Source organism: Nesoenas mayeri (assembly GCF_963082525.1).
Source record: "Nesoenas mayeri genome assembly, chromosome: 2".
In the NCBI taxonomy this organism is placed as follows: Eukaryota; Metazoa; Chordata; class Aves; order Columbiformes; family Columbidae; genus Nesoenas; species Nesoenas mayeri.
Window position 1 is genome coordinate 59,904,793 of NC_137543.1, and position 27,074 is coordinate 59,931,866.

At 37.1% G+C, this 27,074-nt stretch overlaps 1 protein-coding gene across 1 annotated transcript in view; it reads left to right on the forward strand.

The window, feature by feature from the left end:
• Positions 1-27,074, forward strand: part of DOK6 (docking protein 6) — a gene marked incomplete at both ends in the record, with an annotated part of 244,232 nt that overhangs the window by 97,070 nt on the left and 120,088 nt on the right. The window contains one exon of the mRNA XM_080338878.1: positions 2,172-2,279. Coding sequence (XP_080195004.1) covers positions 2,172-2,279 — 108 coding nt within the window. The remainder of the gene's footprint in view (positions 1-2,171; positions 2,280-27,074) is intronic.

The window sequence follows — 27,074 nt, forward strand, 5'->3', positions numbered from 1 at the left end:
ATTAGAACAAAGCTTCTGTTACCTTATCACCAGCTGTCCAAAATTCAGGTCATCTGTAAAATGTGGATTTGTTGGCTGTGCTAAAACCCACAGCCACTGATGACAGGACTTGTAGGTTGATCTGTTTTTCTGAAGAGAAGTCTTTTAGGACTGTAAATGATTAAGGGCAGATAATGAAAATAAGGAAATCAATAAAGGATTTAAATGAAGGCAATGGCTTTTACCTTAATAAAAAGACTTTCCTCAAAGGAAAAGAGATTAACTGAAAATACATGGAGACTGAAAAAAAAACCCCACATCCCTCAAGAGCCAGTAGTATTATTAAAAGCAACACTTTCATGAAATGAATAAATATGTCCCCTTTGGACAGCTGGTGCTGTTGCTTTTAGCAAGGTCAAAATAGCATGAATATCCTCTTCCTGTGTGTGGAGCTTTTCACACCATAACATTATGAAGAGTTAACTTGGGTTAATCAAGAGATAACTGAGGGAGCAGTGCTTCAGCTTTGGTAAAGTAAGTTGCAACAGTGCCAACACGTTATTTGTAGAAAGTACTATCTAATAAAGATGGTTTATGGTGTCCCACAGTGTAATGTCATTTTTTTTCAGGAAATATGATATTGTTTTTGCTTTCCTCCAGGTTAGGTGAAATAATTTCTGAGATAGGAAGTGCAGTTGTACAGCTGCCACTTTACAGCCTTAGTAGGAAAAAGCTAATATGTGTATGCCTTGTAAGAAGTACATTTGCAGATGACTTCATTAAATGCCTTGTTTTCTTCCAAAAGTCTTCATAATTAAAGATATTGATACTGTAGTCCAATTGTTGTTTTTAAAAAGAAAACACTTATTTTGACTGATAACATTCATCTGAGATAATGGCAACAGGATAGTGTCAGTATTATTATATCAGAATGTAGTTAATTAATCTTAATTGTTTTAATGACACTATATTTGCTGCTTATACTCAATTTAGACAGCAGCACATTGAGGAGAAAACTCATTATTTTAGCTTTCCCTGCTCATATTTCCTTGTGGATTGTTTGTTTGTTTGTTTGTTTTGTAATAGGTGACGTATTTGATCCAGATTAAATAGTACTGTACTTCTTGTGTTGTATCACTAAATTTTGTAGAATATCTGAAGAAATAAGTCTCGTCACATATGGCCAGTGGAACCATTAACTAGTATTGGGGGTTTTCGTTTGTTTTTCTATGTAACCTTAAAATAATAACATAAAATTCTGTACAGTATTGTGTATAGAGCTATGCAAGTACTGAAAAGGAAAATGGAGTAAACTATTTTTATAGATTATAAAACTAGTTTAATATCTAATCCTTTACTTGCATAATATAGTCTAGAGGATTAGCCTTAATCAGCTTCTGTTTGAACTGTATTCTCATCTGATAATTCAATCCTGATTTTAAGCTTCTGGTTATGGCAATACCATCAGAATGATTGGAAATTAGTCTAATAAAGTACACTTATTGCTTAAAAATGCATTTTAGGCTAAGTCTAGTAATCTAGTGTTTTTCTCATTAAAAAGAGAGGATTTTTGTGTGTGTGTGTGTGTGTGCTTTCTGGAGGATTTTATTTTTCACTACATGTTCCCAAACTTTATTAATCTGCATAGTTTTTACCTAGAAAGTTTGTCATTGAACTAAGTGAGAGAACCAGATGTTGTTGAACACTAATGGTCACATTGGTGCTTATTTCAACCTTGTGTTTTCTGTGCATACAAGCTTACACTAGATGCCAATCATTGTATTGTGTTAAAACCTGCAATGAATGTTTCTCAAGGGTATTGATAGTCTCAGATATAGAGTAGAAATGTGAAAGCTAGAAATACATGAATTCTGAATATACTTCCTCTAATGACAGCTTCATAATTCTTTTCATGTTGAAAGATTGTGCATTTACTTTCATCTCAGGAATTGCCAAATTTTGCATGAATGAAAGAAATTGAATAAAAAAATCTAGAAATGACTGAAAATCAATATGTATAAATTGACAGATTGCCATTGTGTAGAAATAATTGATGCTTTCAAAATTTTCCAGACTTTCAAAATAAAGTATTGACATTTTAAAATTTCTTCCTAAGTTATGTAACTGAATGCATTTGTGATACTGTCTACCTCTAAAGAAAAGCTAATATAAACTCTTTATTTTGTTTGCAGATTTTCAGGCGTTGTTGGTTGGTTTTCAAGAAGGCTTCCAGTAAAGGACCCAGGAGACTAGAAAAATTTCCAGATGAGAAGGCAGCATATTTCAGGAACTTTCACAAGGTAAGTTATGCCTTTCTTGTGGAATGAATCATTGCCTGTTTAGCACTCTTCCTTGGGAAGGAGGTTTTCTTTGTATGTCTAGTTTGCAAACAATAAAGTGAGATCAGATTGAAAACCTAATCTGGACACCAAAAGCACAGTAAAGCCTTGGTAAATCTTAGTGATGCAGGTCAGATATCCCACTGTTTTTTCCAGATGAGCACAAAACCCTCAATGTGTGTGAAGTAACGGGCTGATGTTTTTCTCTTTAAACATTTGTATTTTGGAAATGTGTAAAATTGGCTGCTTAATCACATATTTAACCATTAGTTCTTAACTAGTATTGAACAAATTCTGAAAATGCTTAATGCCTCAGTTGTAATGGTGACAGTAGTTGTCAAGATTTACAAGTGCTGTCAACAACAAGTATTTTTAAGGGTAAAAATTCAGGATTCACTGAATGAGAATCTCCCTGCCTTCTCTGTCACTTTCACTTCTGTGATGGAAAACAAGATATTCGAGCACAGGTTTTTCTTTCTGTCTTGTAAGTTACTGTTATCAGCTCCCCAAGTCAGTCAGTAGACTTCAAGTTAGCTAATCCTAAAATAGGGCAGGGCTCTGTACTTGTACTCATGTCTTCTATCCAACCACGTTTAGCTTTATGTCATATCAGAGTTAGATATTACATTAATCTGGCAAGTTGAAACAAAACGATGACTTAACTAAGGTCACATGGCAAGCAGTGAGTGTGGATGTGAGTCTATATCTCTTGGAGGCAGGTCTAATGCTTTTTATCATAAAAATACAAATTGGCCTTTAAGTTTCAGTAACCTCTTGGTATCTCTAATGGAAAAATGTATATATAATAAATAGCATGTAATTATCCTATGAATATTAATATTTTCTAAGAAAAAGAGACACAGTAATTTCATATTGCCAAAAATCCAATTTCTGATCCTATGTTGTTATTCAGGTTTAGGACTGAAGTATACCTATTGGCACCTTCAGTGATGTACCACATGGCAATGTTTGCTCCCATGTGTAGAAGGGCCACATCAAGTAAAAGTGATTCTTCTCTTCCACATAAATTTAAAAAAACATTTACTTTCAAAATGTAGCTTAATGATGGGTCTTTAAAAGGATTAATTCGATGGTTTGAGCTGATAGCTAGTTTGGGTTGACCATGTCTAGATGCCAGGTGCCCACCAAAGCTACTCTGTCACTCCCCTGGAGTGACTCAGCTGGACCGGAGAGAGAAAATATAACAAAATATAACAAAAGGCTCATGGGTTGAGATAAGGACAGGGAGAGATCACTCATTTACTATCACAGACAAAACAGACTCAACCTGGGGGAAGGTATATAATTTATTACCAACCAAATTGGAGTAGGATATCAAGAAATTAAACCAAATCTTAGAAACACCTTCCTCTCAACCCTCCCTTCTTCCTGCACTTTACTCATAATTTTCTTCTTCCCCTCCTCAGCAGGAGGTCTCCTCACAGTCTTTCCTTGTTCCAGTATGGCCTCCCTCCAACAGGAGACTATTCTCAACAAACTTGTCCAACGTGAGTCCTTCTCACAGGCTCCGATTCCTCATGAACTGTTCCAGGGTGGATCCTTTACATCGAGCATAGTCCTTCAGGAGCAGAGTGCTCCAGTGTGCACGGTCACAAGTCCTGCCAGCAAACCTGCTCCAGCCTGGGCTCCTCTCTACATGGATCACAGGTCCTGCCAGGAGCCTGAAACAACATGGGCTTCCCACAGAGTCACAATGTCCTTCGGGAGCATCCACCTGCTCTGGCATGGGGTCCTCCATGGGCTGCAGGTGGAGATCTGCTCCACCATGGACCTCCATGGGCTGCAGGGGTAGAACCTCCCTCTCACCATGGTCTGTACCACAAACTGCAGGAGAATCTCTGCTCTGGCACCTGGAGCACCTCCTCCTCCTCCTTCTTCAGTGACCTTAGTGTCTGTAGGGCTATTTCTCTCACATGTTCTCACTCTTCTCTCCAACTGCAATTGCTGTTTCACAGGTTTCCCCCTCTCCCTTCTTAAATAAGTTATCACAGAAGTGCTACCACTGTTACTGATTGGCTCATCCTTGACTAGTGGTGGGTCTGTCTTAGAGCTCTATCGAACACAGGAGAAGCTTCTAGCAGCTTCTCATGAAAGACACTCCTGCAGCATCCCAGCTACCAAAACCTTGCCATACATATCAAATACATTCCACCCCTTGCCTTTGTGAATCACATATTTAAGAATTATTAAAATCCACATTCATCAAACAATCTTCACAAACTTCACTCACAACAAGTAAAAAATAATTCCCTACACCAAAATAAAAATAAGATCATCACAACACCAAAGGGAAGCGGACAATTTACATACAATCTACCCCTCATCCCTTCACCACAAGTACAACTGAAATTCCCCATGATCATTCTGCTCTTTGTTTTCTAGATGTATTAAGCCCATATTTGCCCATTACCTCTCCCATTTACTGTTCTTACCTGGAATTCCTCATTCCCCATGTTGGGCTCCAGGAAGGACTGTGGTGAGTTGAGCTTGGCTAGATGTCAGGTACCCACCAAGCCACTCTATCACTTCCCTCCTCAGCAGGAATTGCAGGGGGAGAAAATGAGGGGGGAAAAAATCATGGGTCAAGGTAAAGGCAGTTTAGTAAAGCAAAGGCCAAGGCCACATGTGGAAGCAAAGGAAAACAAAAGATTTATTCTCTACTTCCCATCAGCAGGTGATGTCCAGCCACTCCTCAGGAGGTAGGGCTTTAGTACGCAAGACAAACATGTTTTTCCAGAAGACGAACATCATAATAATGAATGACCATCCTCATTCTCACTTCTCTTGGCTTTTATTGCTGAGCAGATGTCATATGGTGTGGAATATTCCTTTGGTCAGCTTGGTTCAGCTGTCCTTACTGTGTCCACTTTCAATATCTTGCCCATCCTCAGCCTACTGGTAAGGGGGAACGTCAGAGAGGCAGCCTTGCTGCCGTACAAGCACTGCTTGGTAGTAGCCATAAAAAACACTAGTGTGTTGACAACACCTTTCTAGTTACCAATACAAAGCATAGCACTATTAAGGTGGCTATGGGGAAAATTATCTCCATCTTAGCCAGGCCCAATGCAATAGCTGTAGTGATGGCGGCAATGCCAAGGACATCCATTACCTGTGAAGTCTATATGGATTAGCAACAGGGCAGAAGGATGATTGTGTGGGCACTGGGGGGAGCTTTGGTCATGGTGGGTTTTTTTGGTTTGGTTTGGTTTGGTTTGGTTTGTTTTTTTATTGTTTTTTGAGTGTGTTATTGCCTATAGCATATTTTATGTGGAAAAGGACTCAAAACCACTTTTTATGTTGCTTCTCAATTGTTGTCTTTACAGAAAAAAAAAACATGTGAAATGTAAGAAGCGTTTTGAGAGGCTAAAAAAATAACATAGATACAGATGCAGCTATATGTTGTAGCATTGATGGAAGCATGGACCTTTGCATGTAACATGAGCAAATTGAAGGAGGGTGTTGTTCTTTTTCAGCCCTTTTTTTCATCTTATTCCACTCTGGGGGCAGGGAGGGGGAAGAAAAAGAAATGGATGACCTCTCCTATTTAAAAGGATACAGGGTTTCTGACCATAGGCAAAAAAAAAAAATTGTATTCAGTCACTTGGATTATACCCATTTTTCAAATAGTCATCAAATAATTTCTAAAGTTATATTATCAGAAAATAGAAATCCTGAATCTTATTCTCAGGCTTGATTTTTTTAAAAAAGAGTATTTTATTATTTGACAATGATTATTCTCCTCAATTGCATCCATTCTGATAAATGAAACAGTGGTGAAGTGTAGATGTTCATAAGTTCTGAATAGTTATCAAGTGTGACTATTGAGGGAACAATGCAGATTGTTATCAGAACAAATATAGGTATTTGTTTGCTGCTATTGGGTCAAAATATCCTGCTTCTATTTCTTTCTAGAGTTGCTTTATTGCTTTGTTATATTTTGAAGTAGTTCAAAACACGTTTATTGCCATTCAGTGCAACCTGGAAATGAAATTCCTGTTTGAAATTCCACGTTTCTTTATTCATTCACAAAATATAAGGAGAGCATCTGGTGTGTAAAGTTGAAGGGTAACTCTGAACTCTAAGAGTAATAAATTAAAAAAATAAATAAATATTAAATATTGAAGAAATGAGACCTGGTGTTTTTTAAGGAAGTTTAAAATACAAGTTGCAAGCCTGACTCCTTATGAAAGGACAGGATACTTGAAAGGGTGAAAGGCTCTGATCACACACTAATATTCATATAAGAATACGTACATCAACCCTGAGATCCTTATTCCTGTACAATCTCTTTATAACAAGTAGAAGAAAGGGGTGGTGCAGAGGGGGACTCAGAACATACTGGAATTTGCTTGGAACTCATGTCCTTCAGACCTTCAGATTGGTCTAAGTTACCCTGGGAGAAGACCTAGGAGTAGCACATCACCTTACCTGATTGTACTGTACAGATTTTCTAGCTTTCTCATGTAGAATTACAGGAGAAAATTTTACCTCTCAAGTGGAAACATAACAGCAATTAATACCTTTGATTTCTATGCATTCAGATTAGTATTCAGGGTCACAAACAGTACATCAGTATAAGTAACTCATCAAGGCCTCCACTTTTCTATGTTTGAGCTTGAAATGTATCTCCAATCAAATTCCTCTTTAAAGCACTTTACCTAGATGACTATATATCTTCTGTACTTAATGGGGCTAAAAAAAAATTTAAAAAGGCTGGCCTCTTGGCCCCTGTAGAAAATGGATTCCGCCCCCCCTCCCCAGTATCCAGACAATATGTGTCTTTATTTGTTATTCTGTAAATTCTCTAATGCTGGTGTGCATTACTTTGGTGGTTTTTTCCAGTAATTTCCTTAGTACAAATAACAGTAATGGCATTAGTCCTTATAGGTAAGTGCCTCCTGACAGTAAGAATGAATATTACATTCATTAGTTGAAACATGACCTCATCTGTTCATTCCAGTTTCTGGTATCAAATTAAAACTTCTCATTACAGTAAATTTAGATCATTACACTCTTGCTCAGGTAAGTTATAGCTTAGCTGTACTGTTTTCCCTTGGACATTCATTGCAGAGGTTGTGCAGAACAGCTGTGTTTACTCCCATTGCTCTCTCCAAAGAGGACAGAAAGTGGAAATAGCTCTACACCCATCCCCAGGGGTGGACATGTTCTTGGGAGCTGTTCCCACACTATCAGAAAGGGCCAAAACAAGACACCACAGCTTCACCAGCTAAAAAGAGGGCATGAATAACAAAGCTTTCTCATTTTTGTAAAAGAAGATAAAAAGTATGTAAAAAGTGAAACACTTTCAGGCTTTGGAGGCATGCTGATCAGACACAGTGCCAATGCCTGTTACCCATTAGGAGGGACTTGCAGGAACCTCACAGGAAGTCAAGATGGCTAGGTAGCAACATGAAGGTTACTACAGAGGAGACATCAAACCTCAAAATCTGAAATGTATTCAAGTAAACCTGAAAGTATTTCACAGCTGGCCGATTAATTGTTAAAACAGAATTAGAAAGAGCAAAGCAGAGCTTGAAAAGCAACCACCCAGATGAGTTAAGACTGGTTGTAAGTACAGATTCTGACCTGTCAGGAGCAAAAGTTTTGCCAAAGACCTTATGTATTCAAATGACAGAGTATAAAGGAAATGTGCAGGAAAGAGAGTAGAAATGAACACATTTGCATTGGGATTTACTGCAGAGGAAACTGGCATGCTTTGGTGTGCAAGGGAAGATTCTGCAGAGATGTCTCTGTGTCATAAATGTGATCATAGATACTTCAAGCCCAGCTACACAGAAAGATCACTAGCAAAGTATGGAGAACATATTCACTCAAGAGCCCAAATGGAACTTAAGGATGACATAGCTGAATTGCTAATGGTAGTCCATAAACTCCAAAATGGGTAGCAACAGATGTGGATCCTTCCATTCCTTGTAAATCTCCAGTTCCACGAGTGCAGGCTTCTCTTTTACTAATAAGGTAAATAACCTTCGCATGAACTGAAGGTGGTGAGTGTTGAGTCTGTCCCTGAAAAGATACAGCTGTCTTGGAGCAAGATAAGCTTGAATCTGTCAATGCTGGTGTGCTTCCCCTTCAAATAAATAAATAGGTGATGTCTGGCATAGAGGTCAGGATTTACTGATTTAATCCCCCCAATATGAGAGCTTGTTCTGTTGAGACTATGTCAACAACAGCTGTCTCTAAGGTTTTGAATTTTAAGTTAGCAAGATTAAAGCAGGATAAGATCTTTAGATATTTTTTGTTATTTAATTGCGTCTTCTGTTATTATGCTCAATTATAATGTGCTTTATGTAAATCTGCAAATGCAAAATACAATAAATTGCACAATATTTTAGCAATGACTTCTGATAGTCAAAAATATAAATAGAACAGATGGTCTTAATCACATGTTATATAATATATATCCACAAAAAATAAAAATAATCAAGAAAAAAAATAGCAGTAATATTTAACTGTAATCTACTAAATTAAATTTGTGGTGAGGGCCACACAAAGGGAGCTGCATTACACTTTTTCTTTCACTGCTTGATTGTCCTGAAGAAACCTGTGGAATGACAGTACTAGTTTCAAAAAACAGTGATTTATGTAATGCTATCCCAGTGATTTATGGCAAGTTCTTATATCAGCTACAGTGGTTTCTTGAACAGTTCTTGGCAATAAGATCTCCTGTGCATGTGTGTGCACAAGCACACACCCAGAGTTTCTGTGGTGCCTTAGTCCTGTTTTGTAAGAGGAAGGAGGGGACAGGTTCTTTTTGTGTTTAAAAACTGAGTATGCAGGAACAATAAGATACTTATTTTTCTACAGCACAGTTGCTACTCTCTAATTGACATGGCCTTAAACCATACGGTGGGTATTCACTTCAAAATATTTCAGGATAAAGGAATTCCTGATAACTTTGAAAAACATTAAATTTTGCCACAAATCATCTACGTGCTAGCCCATACCATTCTCAAATGTAATTACAACTCTAAAATGGAAAATAAAAATATTTACATATGGTAGCATTATCATAATCCTTATAAGAATCTGATTGTTTCCTGTTACTCATCTACCTTTGAGTTGTGTTTTTTTTCTCAGTGTTCTCTGGCCACTGCCAGGTTGCCTAAATAAAGATTCACATTGCTAAACAAATGTGAACTAGCCTACCATTTATTCTACTGTAGTCCAAGACTCCTACTTTATTGTGCAGTATTTCAGCTTCTTGTGTTGCTCGTGTTCACTACAAATGAGAAGTTACGCAAGTCTCCTTATGGGCCTCTACAATCTGGGATACTACTATTATTGGTTATGATATTGCACTGCTTCGCAGATGTAAAGACATTCTCAAAAGGAAGCTAGATAAACATCTTCTAAAATTTAACTGTTAGGCTTGAGTTCTTATGCTTTTTGTGATAAAACACTTTATTTGCATCCAAATTTTACTATTGTTTGAATTCCCATTCCTTGCCTTTTTTTACATATAGATAATCTTTATGCTTTCTGTTTTTTAAGATCTCAAATTCAAACCTGTCTGGTTTGGCTATGTTGACAGCTTTCACTGTTTGCTAGCTGATCTATATTTTCTCAATAAGTCTTCATTTTCCCATCTGGAATTCGCTCAAAAAATCGTATTAGATTAAAGCTAAAAATGAATACCTTATGAAGATCTACTTACCTGCACAGATAATGGATTTTCACTTTGAGAACAATCCCAAATGTAGACCATTTTACCCTTTCCCTCTTCTCCCCTTATCCTTGTTCTTTAAAGATGTATTTCTATTTTGTTGACCAGGATTTCATTCAGAAAATTTCAAAAGAGTGATCTCAATGTAGAATTTTCTTAGGAACCCTGTGGATGTGTGTGTGTGTTTGTGACTATGTTTGTTTTGAAAAATATTTTGCAAATATTTATGTACAAAGAATTGAGAATGTAACTTTTTAAAAAAAGATCTTTGTTCTTTGAGATTGAAAGAAGTCTCCAAATGTATTTTGTATGATTTTTACATCCTTATTTTGCTGAGTCTTCCAAAGCAGAGAACACTAAATTTTCCTGAAAACTATATCCTTATTTTTCCCCATTTTGACATGTAATTCTCTTCAAATATTTGTTTACAGAACTTTCACATAATACCTTGTCTTCTAGCAAAATCATCTGGTTGGTAGGGGAAGGTTACAAAGGACATTACTTTCATGGGCAGCTATTACTCGACTGATGAGACTAAAATGAACCCTATTTAAATGAATAACTGTTAGTAAAATTGCTCAGTTCTGTACACCAAACAAAAAGACTTGAAATAATTATCAGATCCTTCTTAAAATACAGAAGTATATGAACAGCATAATTGTTCAAAGCAAGCATTCTATGAACCAAGAAGCAAATTGCAGGAATAATTGGAGCTGTGCTGGTAATAAAGCTGTTAATAGAGTCTGAGCACATCAAAGGACAGCATGCAAACTAATAAAACAAAATCTTTTTCAACAAAAAGTATATTAAAGCAATAACATCTTCTTTCCTTAACAGTGTAATAAAGAAATCTACAAGCTGACAGGACTTGAGCTCCTACAAGCATAGACCTAAAATGCTTTAATGACCCTATGGGTTTCTTCCTGTGCAGGTCTCTATTCATCCTTCTAAACCTTGAAGACACAGAGTATTAATTAGAAGTTATGTCAATAGGTGGCTTGGAATTCCTCAGCAGTGGCATCAGTGGCTGAATCTAAGTATTAAGGAGGGAATAAATGGTGGGAAAAGTAAAGATAATATCTTAGTCTTTACTGGTAACACCAAGCAAGTCCCAGACATGTTAGTGGTGGTTCTTATATGAAGATCCATGTACACTTATTACAGTAAATTCATAGTAGTACTTGAGTGTGTGCACAGTTTTGCAGCAAAAAGGATACTCTGCTTTTAAAAACCAGCTGTCTAAATAGGAGCCTGTATTCTCATTATATTAAATGATAAAACAAGCTGGAAAATTGAACTTTTTACTGTAAAAATATTATTGGATAGGGCAGGAATTTTTACACATTTCAGTAGAATGGGAGAAAAAAAAAAAGGAAAATAATTTTATTCTATAAAACTTCCAAAATGTCATTGATCTATAGAACAATTCAGCTTGAAAGTGATGCCTGGTGTCCATCTAGTTCAATCTCCTGCTCAAAGCAGTGGCAGTCAGTTCATGTTGCTCATGGACATGTCCAGTTGGGTTTTGAGTATCTTCAGGATGGATGCCCCATGAACTCCACAAAGCTAAACATGAAGGCCTGCACCTGAGACCTGATAACCAAAGCAGCAAAAGAGGCTGGGGACTGAGTTGCTGAAGGGCAGCTCTGCTGGAAAGGCCCAGAAGATCCTCCTGGGCAGCAAGCTAAGCCTGAAACAGGCTCATGCCCTGGCAGCGATGAAGGCAACCATGTCCTGTGCTGCCTCAGCAGGAGTATGGGCAGCAGACCGAGGACTATCAACTAGGAAGGCTCCTCCCTACTAAGTGCTTGTTAAGCAATACTTGGAATATTGTGTCCAGTTTTCATCCCCTCACTCCCCTATTCAAGAGAGACACTGAAAAAAATGAGAGGGTCCAGCAGCGAGCCAGTGAGGAAGTTGGAGGTTGGAGAACCTGATGTATGCGGAAAGCTTGAAGAAACTGGGTTTGCACTAGTGAACACAGAGCTCTAATCACAGCCTTCCACTTTTGGTGAGGTGGCTGAGGTGAGAAGCGGAGGTGCTCTCTTCTAGAGGATACAGAGGGAAAGGACAAGAGGCAAAGGCAAAGGTTGCTTCAGGGTAAGTTTCCTGGCTATAAGGAGAAATAAAAAAATAGCCATGGAAACAACTAAATATCAGAGCAGGCTGACCACAGAGGTCAGTATTTCCTCGCTGGAAATCTTGAAGACCTAGCTTGGCACGGCCCTGTGTAACCTAATCTAAGGCCCTACTTTCAGGGTTGGACCAGATGTTCCCCAGCATCCCTTCCAACCTAGACTTTTTTGTGAACTATGAAGAATGTGTCATTAAAGTCACTACAAGCTTTTGATAGATCTCTATGCTGCATGCGTTATGTCAAATGTGTCCTGCCCTCCCCTGCATACATTTCAGTTATTTCTAGTGTTGGAGAAAATATACTTAATCTTCCTAGTGTGCCTCTTTGCCCACAGGTGTGAGGCAGCAAGGAAGGGGCACATAGATGGGGCAGAGCTTGACTGACATCCAGACTGATCAATAAGAGTATTCCATGCCATTAGCGTCATGCTTCATATTTAGAAGAATCAGTATCTTCTCATCTCACTCTCTCTCACATCTTCACCGTTATGTTGGAGCCGGGAGAGGTCTGTTCAGGACCTTCAGATCAGCCTTTGCCATCCTGCCGTTTTGCAGAGGCCTCTGGGCCTTTTTTGCCTTTGTTCCTTTTTTTCTCTCTCCAGGATCGACTGTTCAGGACCAGGTGCTGCTTCCTGGGAATGGCTGCTTGGTGTGGATAGAGTTAATGAGGAATTGCATTGACCACCTTTTACTTTCCATTCTATTTCTTTTGTACATATATATTTGCTAGTAGTGTGTTAGTATTTTGTTATTTTATTAAACTGTTTATCGCAATCCAAGTTTCTCGCTTCCCTTTTGATTCTCTCCCCTATGTGGGGGATGAGTGAGCAGCTATCATGGTTGTACTGCTAGTTCAGGTTAAACCATGAGAGATACAGAACAGCTGGGTTCTGCTGTGGAGATTTGCACTAAACTCCCCTTTTTAATGCAAATGTTGTTGAAAAGCTGAATCCTGGATATATCAAATTCAGATTGAAAGTTTAAAGGACATATTTTTGACTTTCATTTGTTTTCACCATGCAGTTTCTTTGTTCCTTCCCTGTCAATAAAATCCACACCTCACAGAAGTGAGGAAGGTGTGAAAGGAAATTAATATTTGTGAAACCATCTGTGTAAAATATACATATGTGATGACCATTATCAAAAAAATCTGAGAGAAATCAGGGTGTAACCAGTATATCATTAAGTCAGAAAAACAGTATGAAGTTATGAGAATAAAAAAAAAATTATGAAGTCTCTATTTAACAGAATGGTACTTATCATTTATTGTGACCAAGGTGAAAAATGGTTGTGAAAAGTCAAATATGATCATATAATTAAGACTATATTTAGCATAATATAAATAGGAGGGGTGCCAATAAGCATAAAGGTCCACTGCCATACAAACAGCAGGAAAATGGTGGACTAGACCTACAGAACTAGAAAGTAATACTCAAGTCTTCCTTTACCTGTCTTCAGTGCTTGACTCTGCATTTTTTTTTGTTTTCTTTTGTTTTTCCAATATTGTGTGTGTCTATTCTCACTATTCAAGTGTAGGAAGTAAGTATACTACTTAAATAATAAAAATTCATTATGAAAGTTAAAGACCTAATTATCTAGCCTGCTGTTTATAACACTAGTAAAGAAATGTTATATGAGAATATTATTTTTTTCTTAGTGTTAACACTTTCCCTTGAAGCTACTCTAAATTGCTGGAGGAATGTTTACCATTTTGATGTGGAAACGGGAAGAGGTGTTGTCTCTTGTGCAATAACTTTAAAAGGAAGCAGAAAGGTACAAATATGTTATGGTGTACCAGGCAGGGCAGACAGGTTTGTCACTGTAATTTACTTTCTCTTAAGAAAGGAAGTTGAAATATAGTAAGTCTTATGAGTACTAAGTTTCACTTAAGGTTTTGATTTGCTTAGGGTAAGGGAGGCTTTGCAACATAAATAAAGAGCAATTTATTATGAAAATTGTTACAAAGCTAATTTTTACTTCTTCATAGAAGGAAATTTGAAATTCAAATCACTGGCTAATTAAGGTTATTAAAAATGCATTAGAGTTGAAAATGAAGCTGTATGTAATTGTCATAATAGATATTCAAAATTAATTTATCTGCAATGACAATTAAGCTAAAAGAATTTTCAAATTATCAGCTAACAAATTTCAGTTAATTTTTGAAGTAAATAAAGTGAAAACATTTCAAAAAGTTTGTCAAAAAATTAATACTATTTCTTTTAAAAAAAAAAAAAAATCCTTAGAGAAGGGTGTTGTAGTTTAACCCCAGCCAGAAACTGAGCACCACACAGCTGCTTGCTTACTCCCTGCTGGTATGATAGGGGAGAGAATCAGAAGAGTAAAAGTGAAAAAACTCGTGCGTTGAGATAAAGACAGTTTAATAAGTAAAGCAAAAGCTGCACACCCAAGCAAAGCAAAATAAGGAATTCATTCTCTACTTTCCACTGGCAGACAGGTGGAAAGCCATCTCCAGGAAAGCCGGGTTCCGTCACATGTAGAGGTTACTTGGGAAGACAAATGCCATCACTCCAATCCTCCCCTCCTTCCTTCATCTTCCCCCATATTTATATACTGAGCATGACATCCTATGATATGGAATATCCCTTTGGTCAGTTGGGGTCAGCTGTCCCAGCTGTGTCCTCTACCAGCTCCGTGTCTACTTGCTGTTGCGGTGGTGTGAGAAGCAGAAGAGGCCTTGACTCTGTGTCAGCACTTCTCAGCAGTAACTAAAATATCCCTGTATTATCAACACTGTTTCCAACACAAATGCAAAACAGAGCCCCATACTAGCTACTGTGAAGAAAACTAACTCTATCCCAGCCAAAAACAGCACAAAGGGTTGTACTATTTTTTCAGAATCTTTCCTTTTCTTCTTTTTCAAATTAGTGCTCTCTATTGCTTTTTTTTCTGTCTTTCACATTTTTCTCCTAAAGAATTCTGAATCACTTTGAGTGTTTGTGTACTAACATGTATAGGCATGTGCTGAATTTAGGCTTTTCATCTAGTTGATGTATTTTTCTGATGAGCATCAAGAATGTCATAAGTAATATGGTGTTATTAATACTTGCTTCAGAATATATGAAATGCCCCATTTTCAAAAGCAGCAGTAAAGTCCCAGTTTTGATATTGTTGGGTTGTGATGAGGGTTATTTTTTAAGACACTGAGAGACATTTACACCCTTCAAAAATCAATGGGGTAAAGATTTCTAAATAATAGTACATTTGTGGTGGATTTGCTTTTATTGTTTTAATCCTTTTCAAAACCAAAATTTATTCTAGTGGATATTTCTGTGGTTGTGCTTGTATATGCACATGCATAGGCTTGTATCAATGTACTGTTGTCCACGGCCAGCTCTGGGGCAGAGCCCCCAGCTGAGTCCTGTGCTTATGTGTGGCTTCCTCACTTTTGGGATCAAGTGAAAAGAGCCAGGAATGGGAAGCCCAAAGATGATGGTGTCACTTCTCCACTCCTGGCTAATATAATTTCTCTCTTTCTGAATATAGCTCTTCGTAGTTCAGTGGATACCCAGCATCTGAGAGGCCCTTAAAACCTGTGTCATGAGGTGCTTCTCAAGCATGAGTTGAGTGGTATAAGGGAAGTAAGTCAACCTTTCTCACCTAATTTTGACCCAAGGCTTCTTGATCAGTTTCAAGATCTGGACAAACGGAGCTACAGACTAAGTTGAAGGCTTTCATATTTTGAAAGGTATAGAAAGAGGAGTTAAACCTTGAGCTCAGCCACTGACATAATGTACGTCATAGATACAACCAAAATAATTTATGTGCATGGAAAGCCTACAGTTACTTGTATCCTCTAAAACTCCTGACCCAGTTTGTTAATGCAGTGAGAGATTTCATAGTTAGGGTTATACCTAGTAGTTTAGCAGGAAAAATTATATACCCATCACTTACTGCATTCAGCAAAGTTACATTTTGTAAGCATGTCTTTGCTTGTAATTTGTTTTCAGATGTAGTCTGTGTTATATAAACACTTATTTCTACTTGAGCTTATCTAACAAGATAAGTTTGGAAATTATTACAGGTCAACCAATTTAAATAAACCATGAGGAAAATTTAAATGGAAGTTTTGGAAAAGTACATTTCTCCTTTTCTTTCCACTTGAAGACCAATATATTCCTTTTAATTAAGCAATACCTTTGGGCCAAAACTAGAAAAGGTCTGGGCATAATCATGTACTTTGAGAATGTTAAAAGTGAAAACTATTAAATGTGGAAAGAGTTTCTAACTGTCCAGTGTCTTTTAGTAGCCTCATAAGGCTATTAAAATTCATATAATGATCTAATTCATTTACATGTTCATTGTGAAGTATTGTCTTATTACTCTACTTGGATAATTAAACTACAGTAATGAAATGCCCCATTTAGTTTCTCAGGCATAAGCACAGTGCTACGGTTTGCATACCTAGTAACTCTAACAGGAAATGATATTGAAAATATTGAAAATATGATATTGAAAATACATATATATACTTTTACTGTAGCTGTAATTCAGAAAGATAATTGGGAAACCTATTTTATTTCAGTTGTGAATCATCCTCCCTGTCTGCTATCTCTCTAGTGTGGTGTTATTTTTCAAATGTGAACCTCAGGTTCAAATTAGAGTGTCCTTTTAGTATTGAGGCATTATTTTTTTAAAATTTTGTCAACACTCACTTTTACAGAAGGCTGGTTTTTTTCCCCTTTTTTTTTTTTTATTTCTATACTAACACAGTAGTCTGATATTCAGTTTGCACATCAAAATGAAAGGTCAAGTTAGAAAATATATTTCAAAGGTTCTTTAGGATAGTGAGGGATTGGAGAGAACTGGGATTTTTGTATCACAAGTGACTGTCTATGAAAATAGCCTTTGAAGTGTGAAAGTATTTTTTTTTTCAGTATTAAAATCTTAATTAAAATGTTTGTTAAGGAAAGAGGTATACATACACATGAACTGACCAGATTTTAACTATTGCTTTAAAACACCAGGCTACCAGCCGAAACCAGAATAATCCCAGTAGGCTGGTTGATTTTATGGATTAGGCAGCAGTTCAATCCTGGCGGTATTTAGAGCAGTGAAGTTTGAGAGAAAGTAAAGGATCTTGGCTTGGCAAAATCCCCATTTCTTTGCCTGTTAAAGGTAGCTGGTATGACTTAATACGCTTTTTCTACCTTGGTAGGTTTGGTTTACAGACACTGTGAAACAATATAGCATTTAAAGTGGAATAACAAATGCTAATCAATAAGTTTGGTTCCCATCCTTATTTTTTTTAGATTTCATTGAGGCAAAGTGAAGAGTTTGTAACTGCTTATGTGGTAAGGGGACAATTAGAACAAAACATGAATATGTGTACCCAGGTGGTAGCCCATATGATGTCAGAAATACTGATATTTAGCAATACTTAGAAATAGTGAAGACTCAAGAAAAGATAGAGATTTTTCTCTTTATGTTCCATTTATTTAAATTATGAGATAATAAAATGTATTTTATATTCAGTCTAAATTTACAGAATGTCATTACATTCTCCAAAAATGCTGAAAATTTTAAAATTTTTCATTTTTTTTTAAACCTCAATTTTATCTGGAGGGCAAGAAAAAAAAAATATTCAGTATCCCTCTGCTATCAGGCCTATGAATATTTCTTGTCAGCAAACTTCACTTTCTTGCCCTGACTTGATTTATTTTTAACATATAATTCTGTCCCTTTTTTTTTTTTTTTTTAATTATCTATCTTTTCTAGTTAACAGCTAAGATTCTTACTGCTCTTACAGGTGTGGTTTCTCTTTAGTGCTTACAGGAATGAACATGTACCTAGTAGCAGTTTCTTAGCAGTTTCTTAAAACCTTATTCCTCTGGAACAGCAAGCTGGAGACCTGCCCCAGAGGCATCATGTGGAGGTTGATTTACCACTCCTTGGCAAAACTCTTGAGAGTTTTGTTACCGTGACAGCTCATCTTCCAGCAATAAATCTGCATGTAAAGATGAGGAAAACTCTTCTGTTTTCTTTGTGAATTGATTATGATCCATGCCTTCACTTTTCTTAATTTGGGATTTCTCTTCTCCCTTCTTATGTTCCTCCTGTATTCTTGTGGTTTAGGTTTTATTATTTTTTCAATGAGTAGGTTTTTCATTTTTTTCTGCATCTTAATACTTTTTAACCACAAGTCTTGTTTTGCAGTCTCTTGTATCCCTTAGTCCTATTGTTGATTGTCATGTGCTGTTCTTGTGCAGAACATGCTGAAGTCAGGAAAATCTGTTTCACATTGAATACCCATAAAGGTCCAAATAGCCTTACAGATCTATTGACATCCCTTTCTTAGACTCACAGGTAAATTCAGATTTGAATGGACCTCAGGATATCTCTTGTGCAACTACTGCTCACAGCAGAGCCAGCTCTGAGGTCAGGTGTGGTTACTTGGGGCTTTGTCCAGTTGGGTCTTAAAAACCTTCAGGGATGGAGGCCACTGGCCATCCTGTCCCACTGCTGGGCTTTTGTCATGATGAAAACATCACTTCTCATATGCAGGCTGAACATCTCTTGTCTCAGTTTATGCCTATTGTCCCTCTTCTTCCCATAAGGCACAACTTTGAAGAGCCTGTCTCTGTCTCCTTGATAACCTCCCTGCAGGCACTGGGTGGCTGTTGTTAGGTGCCCCCAATGCCGTCCCTCCTTCAGGCTGGAGCAGCCACCATCCCTCAACCTGGGATGGGCAGGTGGTCCAGCTCTGGCTTTTCTGGGTGACCTCTGCTGAACTCGCTCTGGTTTATCAATTGCAACAGGGTCCCGAAACTGGACACAGTGTTGTAAATGTGATCTAATGATCTAAAGAAAAAAGTCACTTCCCTTGATACTGCCTGTGCTTCTGTTAATGCAGCCATTTCCCCATTCCCAAAGGTCTTTATGCTTTTCAGGCAGGACACTGCCTTTTTTTAAGAGCCAAAACCACATACAGCTCTGTCTGAAGCTGTTACAGCTTCTTCTCTGTGGCAATTGGATTTAAAGGATCTGCTGCTAACTGCAGATAGGATGGCTGAAAACTGAGCTGAAGGGAGATGTTTTGTTTCTTTGAAACATTCCTCTCTGTAGTCTCCTCATTTGCAATGGGCCAGCACCTCCTTTTCTCCTTTTGCAGACTGGCAGCAGCATTCAGAGTAACATTAGCATATTGGTGCCTCCTTTGCCCTTTTCTTGCTATGATAGTTAACAGAGCTCTTGCTTCGTACATAGATTTCTTATGATTGCCATGCTGCTTCTGGTTTGAGGTAGTTCTCTACTGTCTGGGCATCACGCAATAGTGTCCCTGCTCCTTGCCACTGCCTTTTGCTTTGTTAAATTACTGCTTGCATGGTATTACACAACAGATGGTAGTATATGGGCCATTATTAAGAAATAAGAGGATGAACAATTACATTTTGTAGGTCTCTCTTCTGCTTCTATTTTTGCAAGACATAAATTAAATGACAGGAAGGTGGTGCACAATGCAAAACAGAAATCCATTTATGTAAATTCAGACCTTTTCTTTTGCCCAAACAATTTCCAGGACTCTGCATAGTGGAAATAACATTCGGTAGATGGAATCGAGGAATTGTTTCCCTCACAGTTTTTTATGGGAGACACATATTTGAGATTTTATGAATGATTTTTGTGGTTTTAGTCTTTCTTGGTCCTCCTTTCCTATTTACAGTAGATTTTTTTTTTTTTTTTTTTTTTTTTTTTTTTTTTTTTTTTTGGGTAGCGATGTATGTGTAATATGTGATTTGGAAGTAATTTTTATATAATTGTGGAAGAGTTATTTGATCTATTTAAATGTGAAATTTGAGCACCAGAGCCCTAAATTTGTCATGCACATATAGTCTTTACATGTCCATGTAACACAAAAGTGGTTAATGCAGATCCCAGATGTTCAGCTCCCTGACTAGAACAGATTTTTAGTACAATAAGCAAACAAATACATATCCAATGTAGGTCAGTGATGAAGTTTGATGAATTCAAGAGAAAGTGTGTTGAACTGTTCCTAAACTCCTTCCAAAAAAAAAAAGTAATAAGAAATATGTCAAATTATCTTGACCGTTAGAAAGAAACAAATCCCAGATAATCTGAGCCTTTATCACATCAAAGTTTTTTCTAACATAATGGAAGTATGCTCTTGTAATTATTTATGGTTGGACTCAATGATCTTAAGAGTCTCTTCCAACCAAAATGATTCTATGATGCCTTTATTTTACACTCAAAAAGAAGACTATAGGTTGCTATAACATGGGTAATAGCCTCCTAGACAGAAAAAATGTGTGATTTTTCTGATGTAAAAATAAGCTCTTGGCATGGATAAGTAGTTACAGCCAGTGCTCAGACTGGGAGGGTGGGGGAGTTCTGAAATATCATGTCAAGACAGGTAAGGGCTAAAGCACTTTTAGAGGGATCTGAAGCTTATGACTAGTAATCTATTATCCTATCTCTTCTGGATAGCCAGAGGGAACTGTCTACTTTAGTGAATGAATCTACTGGTCATAGTTTCCATTTAACACTCCTGAACAATTTCTTTGACCATCAGCTTGTGCCTGTGTATCTTACTTGGATTTAGGCGATTGCTACCTGCTACTGCAGACAATCGTATATTAGTAATTTTGCTGCACTTGAATTATTTACTAAGAACATGCAGCATGAATTTTCTGAAATCAAACAGCAATTGTTTTAGCTGGGGAGAAGTGAGGTTAGACTTCTGAAACCTGTCACGATGTTTTTCACTTCTTTTCCAAGTCTGTTGGCACAGAAATGCGTGAAAACTAATTTAGAGCAATCCTTTAGTTTTTCTTGTAGCTCAGTCCCCTGGCATCAGGCAGTACTTGGGCATTCTGACACAGCAGGGAATGGAAGCAATTTGGTATTCACATCAAATTTAGGATCTTTGTATAGAAAGTTGACTTCAAGTTCCTTTGAACCTCTCTGGGTACAAATGATTGTTGTAAGACATAAGATAAGGAAAATCTTCAAGAAAACTGAGGGGTTTGTATTTTTTTTTCCCCTAAATGGGGGCATAAGCTCTCTTCTTCCTCTGATCCTCTGTCTTTTTGACCATGTAATGTGCAGTTTGTTAACTGTTGGTTCCTTCAGAGGAGTCCTTTCCAACTTTTCCTCTTCCTCTTAAGGTTGATGCCATGTTCTGTATTGTACCTATTTATTTTATTTATTTCATTTTTTAAAATAAAAAAATATAGAAACATTTTTAAATATAGTCTCAATACAGAGCATCAGACAGCTTTTTTTTGCCCCTCCCACCCCCTGCTTTTTTTTCTTAATGGTTGGTCCACCCAGACGTGACCAGACAGCAGTTACGAGGTGTCAAGGTGCTGGTGATTATTGATGTTATTATTCCTATATAACATTTACCTAAAGGAAGCAAGTAGAAACTCTGAAAGTGGTGCTCTTTTTAGATGAGATACTATAATAACACAAAACACATGTAAGTTTTGGGCCCATCTGCAGAACAAGATAAATAAAAATGATGAAGATGGCAAGTGAAACAATCTTTGGGGAATTCTTCAGTGCTCTAGGTGTATGAGCAATGGTGACAGAAAACATTTACATACTTGTTCAGTGCTTGATGTTCCTCTGTAAAGAAGTTTTGTGTTTTGGTGAACAATCTGATATTCACCCCAAAAATTTTTGTGCAGATCAAGTAAATTTCATTACATTTTCCCTTTATTCTTTTACTCTTACTGTTACAATATTACCAATGGTCTAGGAAGTTACAGAATGCTATTTTGTTCTTGTGAAGAACAGCCATGTTTTAAATGAATTATACTACACTTTGTCAATAAGTCATTTATGATACCACAGGGAGCAAATTTTGGTACAATATTCCTTGCTTTTAAAAGTAGTTTTGCCTAACATACTACTTTTTGATAAATTTTCAATTTGATTAGTCTTCTAAAACCTTCTTGAAGTTTGCAAAGAGATGTTTTAAATTATTTCAAAAAACTTACGACTTTTTTAGGATATTTTTGTCTTTTTCATAGCTTTGATACATTTTTTGTCTTAAAAAAAGCTTCATTTATGTATTTTTTCTATTTTAAAGAAATAATAGATAAAAATTTAAAACATACTTTTAAAAATCACTGAGATAAAGCAGTGTGGTTGCCAAGGCAAAGTTCATTTTTTCCTTCGTACAAAATAATATAAATTCTCAGGTGTTTATTTTTTAATTGCAAATGTTCAGTGAGTAGAGAAATGACTCATACTTCATTGACATTAAACCCAGAATTCAGAAATTGATTAACTTCAATTCTCTCTGGCAGTGGGAGGATAGACTTTCACAGTATTTTTACTCTGGCTTCTATCTTTCTGCTCTGATTGTGGAGGAAAACATAGAGTACAGTTTCAATAAATGAACATGGAAGCAAAAATTCATATATCTATTTGATATTAAAAATTACATAACCAATATAAATACTGAGGCGCTTATTTGATAATATGGCCTCCCTTGCTATTAACATCAACTTGGGTTTCTGAGATGTTAACTGGTGCATTTTTTTTCTATCAACCTGTTGACTTGCACAACAGGTAAAACTGCTTCTTCAACTTGTGTGTGGTTTGGTGTACGTGAGCCAGCAATGTTTTCTTGTGAAAAGAAAGCTAACGGTACCCTGGGCTGCATTAGGAGGAGCATCACCAGCAGGCTGAAAGAAGTGATCCTTCCCCCTCTACTCAGCACTGATTCAGCCACACCTGGAGTGCTAAGTCCAGTTCTGGGCTCCCAGTACAGAAGTAACATGGACATACTGGAGAGTTGAGTGAAGGGTCACAGACGTGATCAGGGGATCTCTCCTGTGAGGAAAGGCTGACCGAGCTGAGACTGTTTAGACTGGAGATGAAAAGGCTTATTCATTATATACTCATCAGTGAGTGTATTTTCTACAGCTCAAGAGTTTAGATAAGGTAGAGCCAGGTTCTTTTTATTGGTGCACAGTGACAGGACCAGAGGCAATGAACAAACACAGGAGGTTCCTTCTAAACATCAGGCAACATTTTTTCACTTTGAGAGTGACTGAGCACTGGCACAGGTTGCCCAGAGACATCGTGTGCTGGAGATATTTAAAAGCCGTCAGGACATGATACCAGGAAACTGGTTCTAGGTGACTTTACTTGAACAGGGGGAGTTGGACCAGGTAACCTCAAGAGATCCATTCCAACCTCAACCACTCTGTGATGCTGTGAAATCTGCCACTTTCTGAGATGCAGTGACAGGATTGAGGGCTAAAACTCAGTTACTTTTTTCTTCTCTTTTTTCTGTTAGTTTGCCCAGTAAAATTAGTTATTTTTCCTAACTAACATCTGTATCAATTCCCTGTTATGACTAAAACAGTATAATTTCCAGGAAAACATTCACTACTTGTAAAACAAAGCATTTCAAGGTAAAAGGTACAATTTTGGTTTTGGTTTTTAATTATCTTTTTTTTTGAACTGGCAGAAATATTTTGTCTACCCATGTTAAAACATTAAGGCACTTGACAAGAAAAGAGAGATCTCACTGTATCTCATGATAGTTTGAAATATGTCAATTTTTGTGGAAAGATGTACACAAAAGGAATGTGACTTCTATGTGAAACTATACATAGCTCAAAAAGCCTTGCTTTAAATAAAGAAAGTAAAAGTCAGGCTTTGGAAGAGGCAATCCATGCAATTCTCTGCCTGTCACATGGGAGTTGTTAGAAGTTCTGTGCTGTCTAGGGAGGCAGCATGACTCCAGAGACAAAGAAAAGTTAAAATGTGTTTAAAACAAAGCCCATTTTCCCCTGCATGGGGCTGGTTTTCTTCACTTGCCTTGTTCAACCAAATCTTTCATATGGATACAGAAAAGCAGGATTTCAGAATTTGATGTTTTCATTATCACTTTCAGACATTAAATTCCCACCAGCAAACAAAATAAAAATCCTTCATTTGCCCATTTTGTGCTGACAATATTCCTTACTGTGAATGATCTAGCATAATAAAAAGTTCTGTCAATATATTATATAAAATGGGCTTAATGTACTGATCAACAAGAGGACCCATAAAATCACTTTTATAGATGGCTAGGTGTGCTTCCCCAATTGTCTGTAGTTATGTTTTGAACAAAAATTACTGTTAAAGTTGCATAGTTTTGATGTCAGGAATGTAGTTTGTTTGTATCTATTATCAAATTTATCAGCACTGCAGGATCTTTCATTAATCTGTAATGCCCAAACGATAAAGAAAATAATAGATCTCTATGCTCTCAGAGAGACTGGAAGAAGGCTTGATATGCCTTGTTGTCACTATTCAAAGCATTTCTGTTTCCTTTCCTGCTATTCCAGAGAGACAAATTTCCTTTTTTTAACATTACAAGATTTAAGGTTTGTTTTCTGCATGGTGTGCACAGACACACATGCACACACACATAAAAACACCACTTTCTGTTTCATTTGCTTGTGTTAGAATGATTGAGGCTTTTTCTTCCTATTGCTGTTTTCCCTTTCCTATTGCACTGTCAGTTATATTTTTGAACCTTGGTGAAGAAAGCTATGTGCTTCTTTAAATTATTTTAAAAATATAAATTATTTTTAAGAATAACCTGGATTTTTTTTTTTTTTTGGTCCCAAATCTCTTTTAAATCTTTTACTCTCATAGCCTCTTCTTGTTTAGCAGGACTAGTAGACCCATATCTTCCTTGTCTCCTACTTTGGGCCATTCTGGGTCTTCAGAATTCAGTGACGACTTCTGGATTTGGTATTATTCCCTCAGGTTTAGAATTCTAGAGTCTTCTCTCTCCTCTGTCTACTAATGATCTCTTTTCCTTTTTATGGGATTTCCTTGAGATTAGTGATTTGGGTAAGCCATAGGAGGCCTCTGACATACTAGATCATTCACCATCATTAGATCAGGGAAAATTAACCTTAACATTCCTTTAATGGAACATTGGTATTTGTGCTCTTCAACCTTTCTCTTTCCCTCAAGCAAAAAAATAGAGAAATAAATGGATTCTTGCAAAGCCCTGAAAATGCATAACCAAAAATAAAATTGTAAGGGGTTAGGAACCAAATGGCAAGACAAATGTTGTAACTGTGTCCAAAAAAAGAGCCAAAAGATCAACCTGGGAAACTACAGGTCTTGTTGGCTAGTTTCAGCCCATGGGAAAAGCCATGGAGTGAGTCCTCGTAAAACATTCTTGTGCATGTGAAGGAGAAGATAGTAATTGGGAAGGGCAGCATGGATTTAACAAGGGTAAATCATGCCTGACCATTCTGATAGTTGTCTATGATTTTTCTATGTCACTTGGTACTCAACTTTAGCAACTCTTTTGACATTGTCTTCCACGATATTCTTTTATCCAAGTTGAGATGTTATCATCTATGTGGGTGTATGTCTAGATGATGAAAACCTGGTCAGCTAGTGAGACCAAGAAGGTCATGGTTAATGGATTATACTATACCTGGAGGTTGGTGGCAAGTGCAAAACTGCGAGGGTCTATTCTGGAACCTCTCTTGGTTAGTATTGTTATCAGGGACATGGAGCAGGTAATGGAGCATGCACTTACCAACTGTGCAGACAGCAAATTGGGAAGGATCAATCAATATGTTTTCAGTAGTCAGGCTGACTTCCAGAGACCTGAATGGGCTGGAGAAATGTGCTGACAGAGACCTTGTAAAACTGAGTAAAAGCAAGTGCCAGGTGCTGACCCTGGGACAGAGGAGCCCCTGTGATGGCACAGGCTTGGGATGGACAGGGTGGGACCACCTCTGGGGGAAGGGCTCAGGGTCTTGGTGCATCAGCCATGAAAGATGGCCAACAGCTTCATGGACTGTATGACCAGGACCATTGCCACTCAATACAGGGAGAAATTATCCCCCTCTGTTCAACATTCATTAGACCATACCTAGAGTATCACATTCAGTTTCGGCTCACCTGTTACAGCAAAGATATTGACAAACTGCAGTGAGTTTTGCTGAAGGCTGTCAAGAGAGACCCCATAGCAGTCTCCGGTTCTGGTCTGAGGTTTGTCATCGGCACCTACACATTCCACTTCATGCTTTATCTTGGTTTCTTTCCCTGGCTTCTTGATGGCTCTCACTTCTCATGTGCTCTCAATGTTCTTTTGCATATCTTTTCCCCAACATGATCCATTTTTTTTTAATGCATCATATAAAATTTTTATCTCTTAAAAACATTCTTTCCAGCGTATGAAAAGGAATGCTAGAGCATTATGCACAGGAAGCATAAGAATTGCAAAACAAAACAAACCACCCACATTCAGTCCATTTGTCTCTAGTCGTAGATGGCCAAACTCATATGGATGACATTTTAAAAAAATGAATTCTGCCCAAGGCAGACGTCCCGTCAAGAAAAGCTAACTATAAACAGATAAAGTTTGCCCAGAGTTCCAAGAAACTCAGAAAATATTTTATAATGTGAAATCTTAAGTAGTTTAATATAGGCTGTGCTACAAGCCCTGGTTGTAATAACATTTTTCTGCCATTTGTATTAATTATAGTTGTCTACTTGCATTGAAGGAAAATGGAAATATATTGAATTGTTTATGCTGTAAATTTGCAACAAGACTGTTTTTTGTTGTTGGCAAGCTTTTCTAATATTTGAAAAATAAAATAAAATTGGGAGTTCGGAGTTCTTGTGGTAGTGACAATTACGCTTTAAAGATAGATGAGAATCTGTCTTTACAGATGTAGTGATACTAATTGGCATGATAATTGAGTTATTCCCCTTAACTAATAAGACACTGCTGTTCCTACATTAGGTTATGTGTTTGATGTAGACTCTGAAACTGATAAAAGTTACATGAATATAGAAATGGAAAAATATATTATAGGATAATAATAAGACTGTCTTCTTGTCAACGTAATAATTATTTTCAAGTAGAATTTTTTTAGAGAAGTAGACCATTC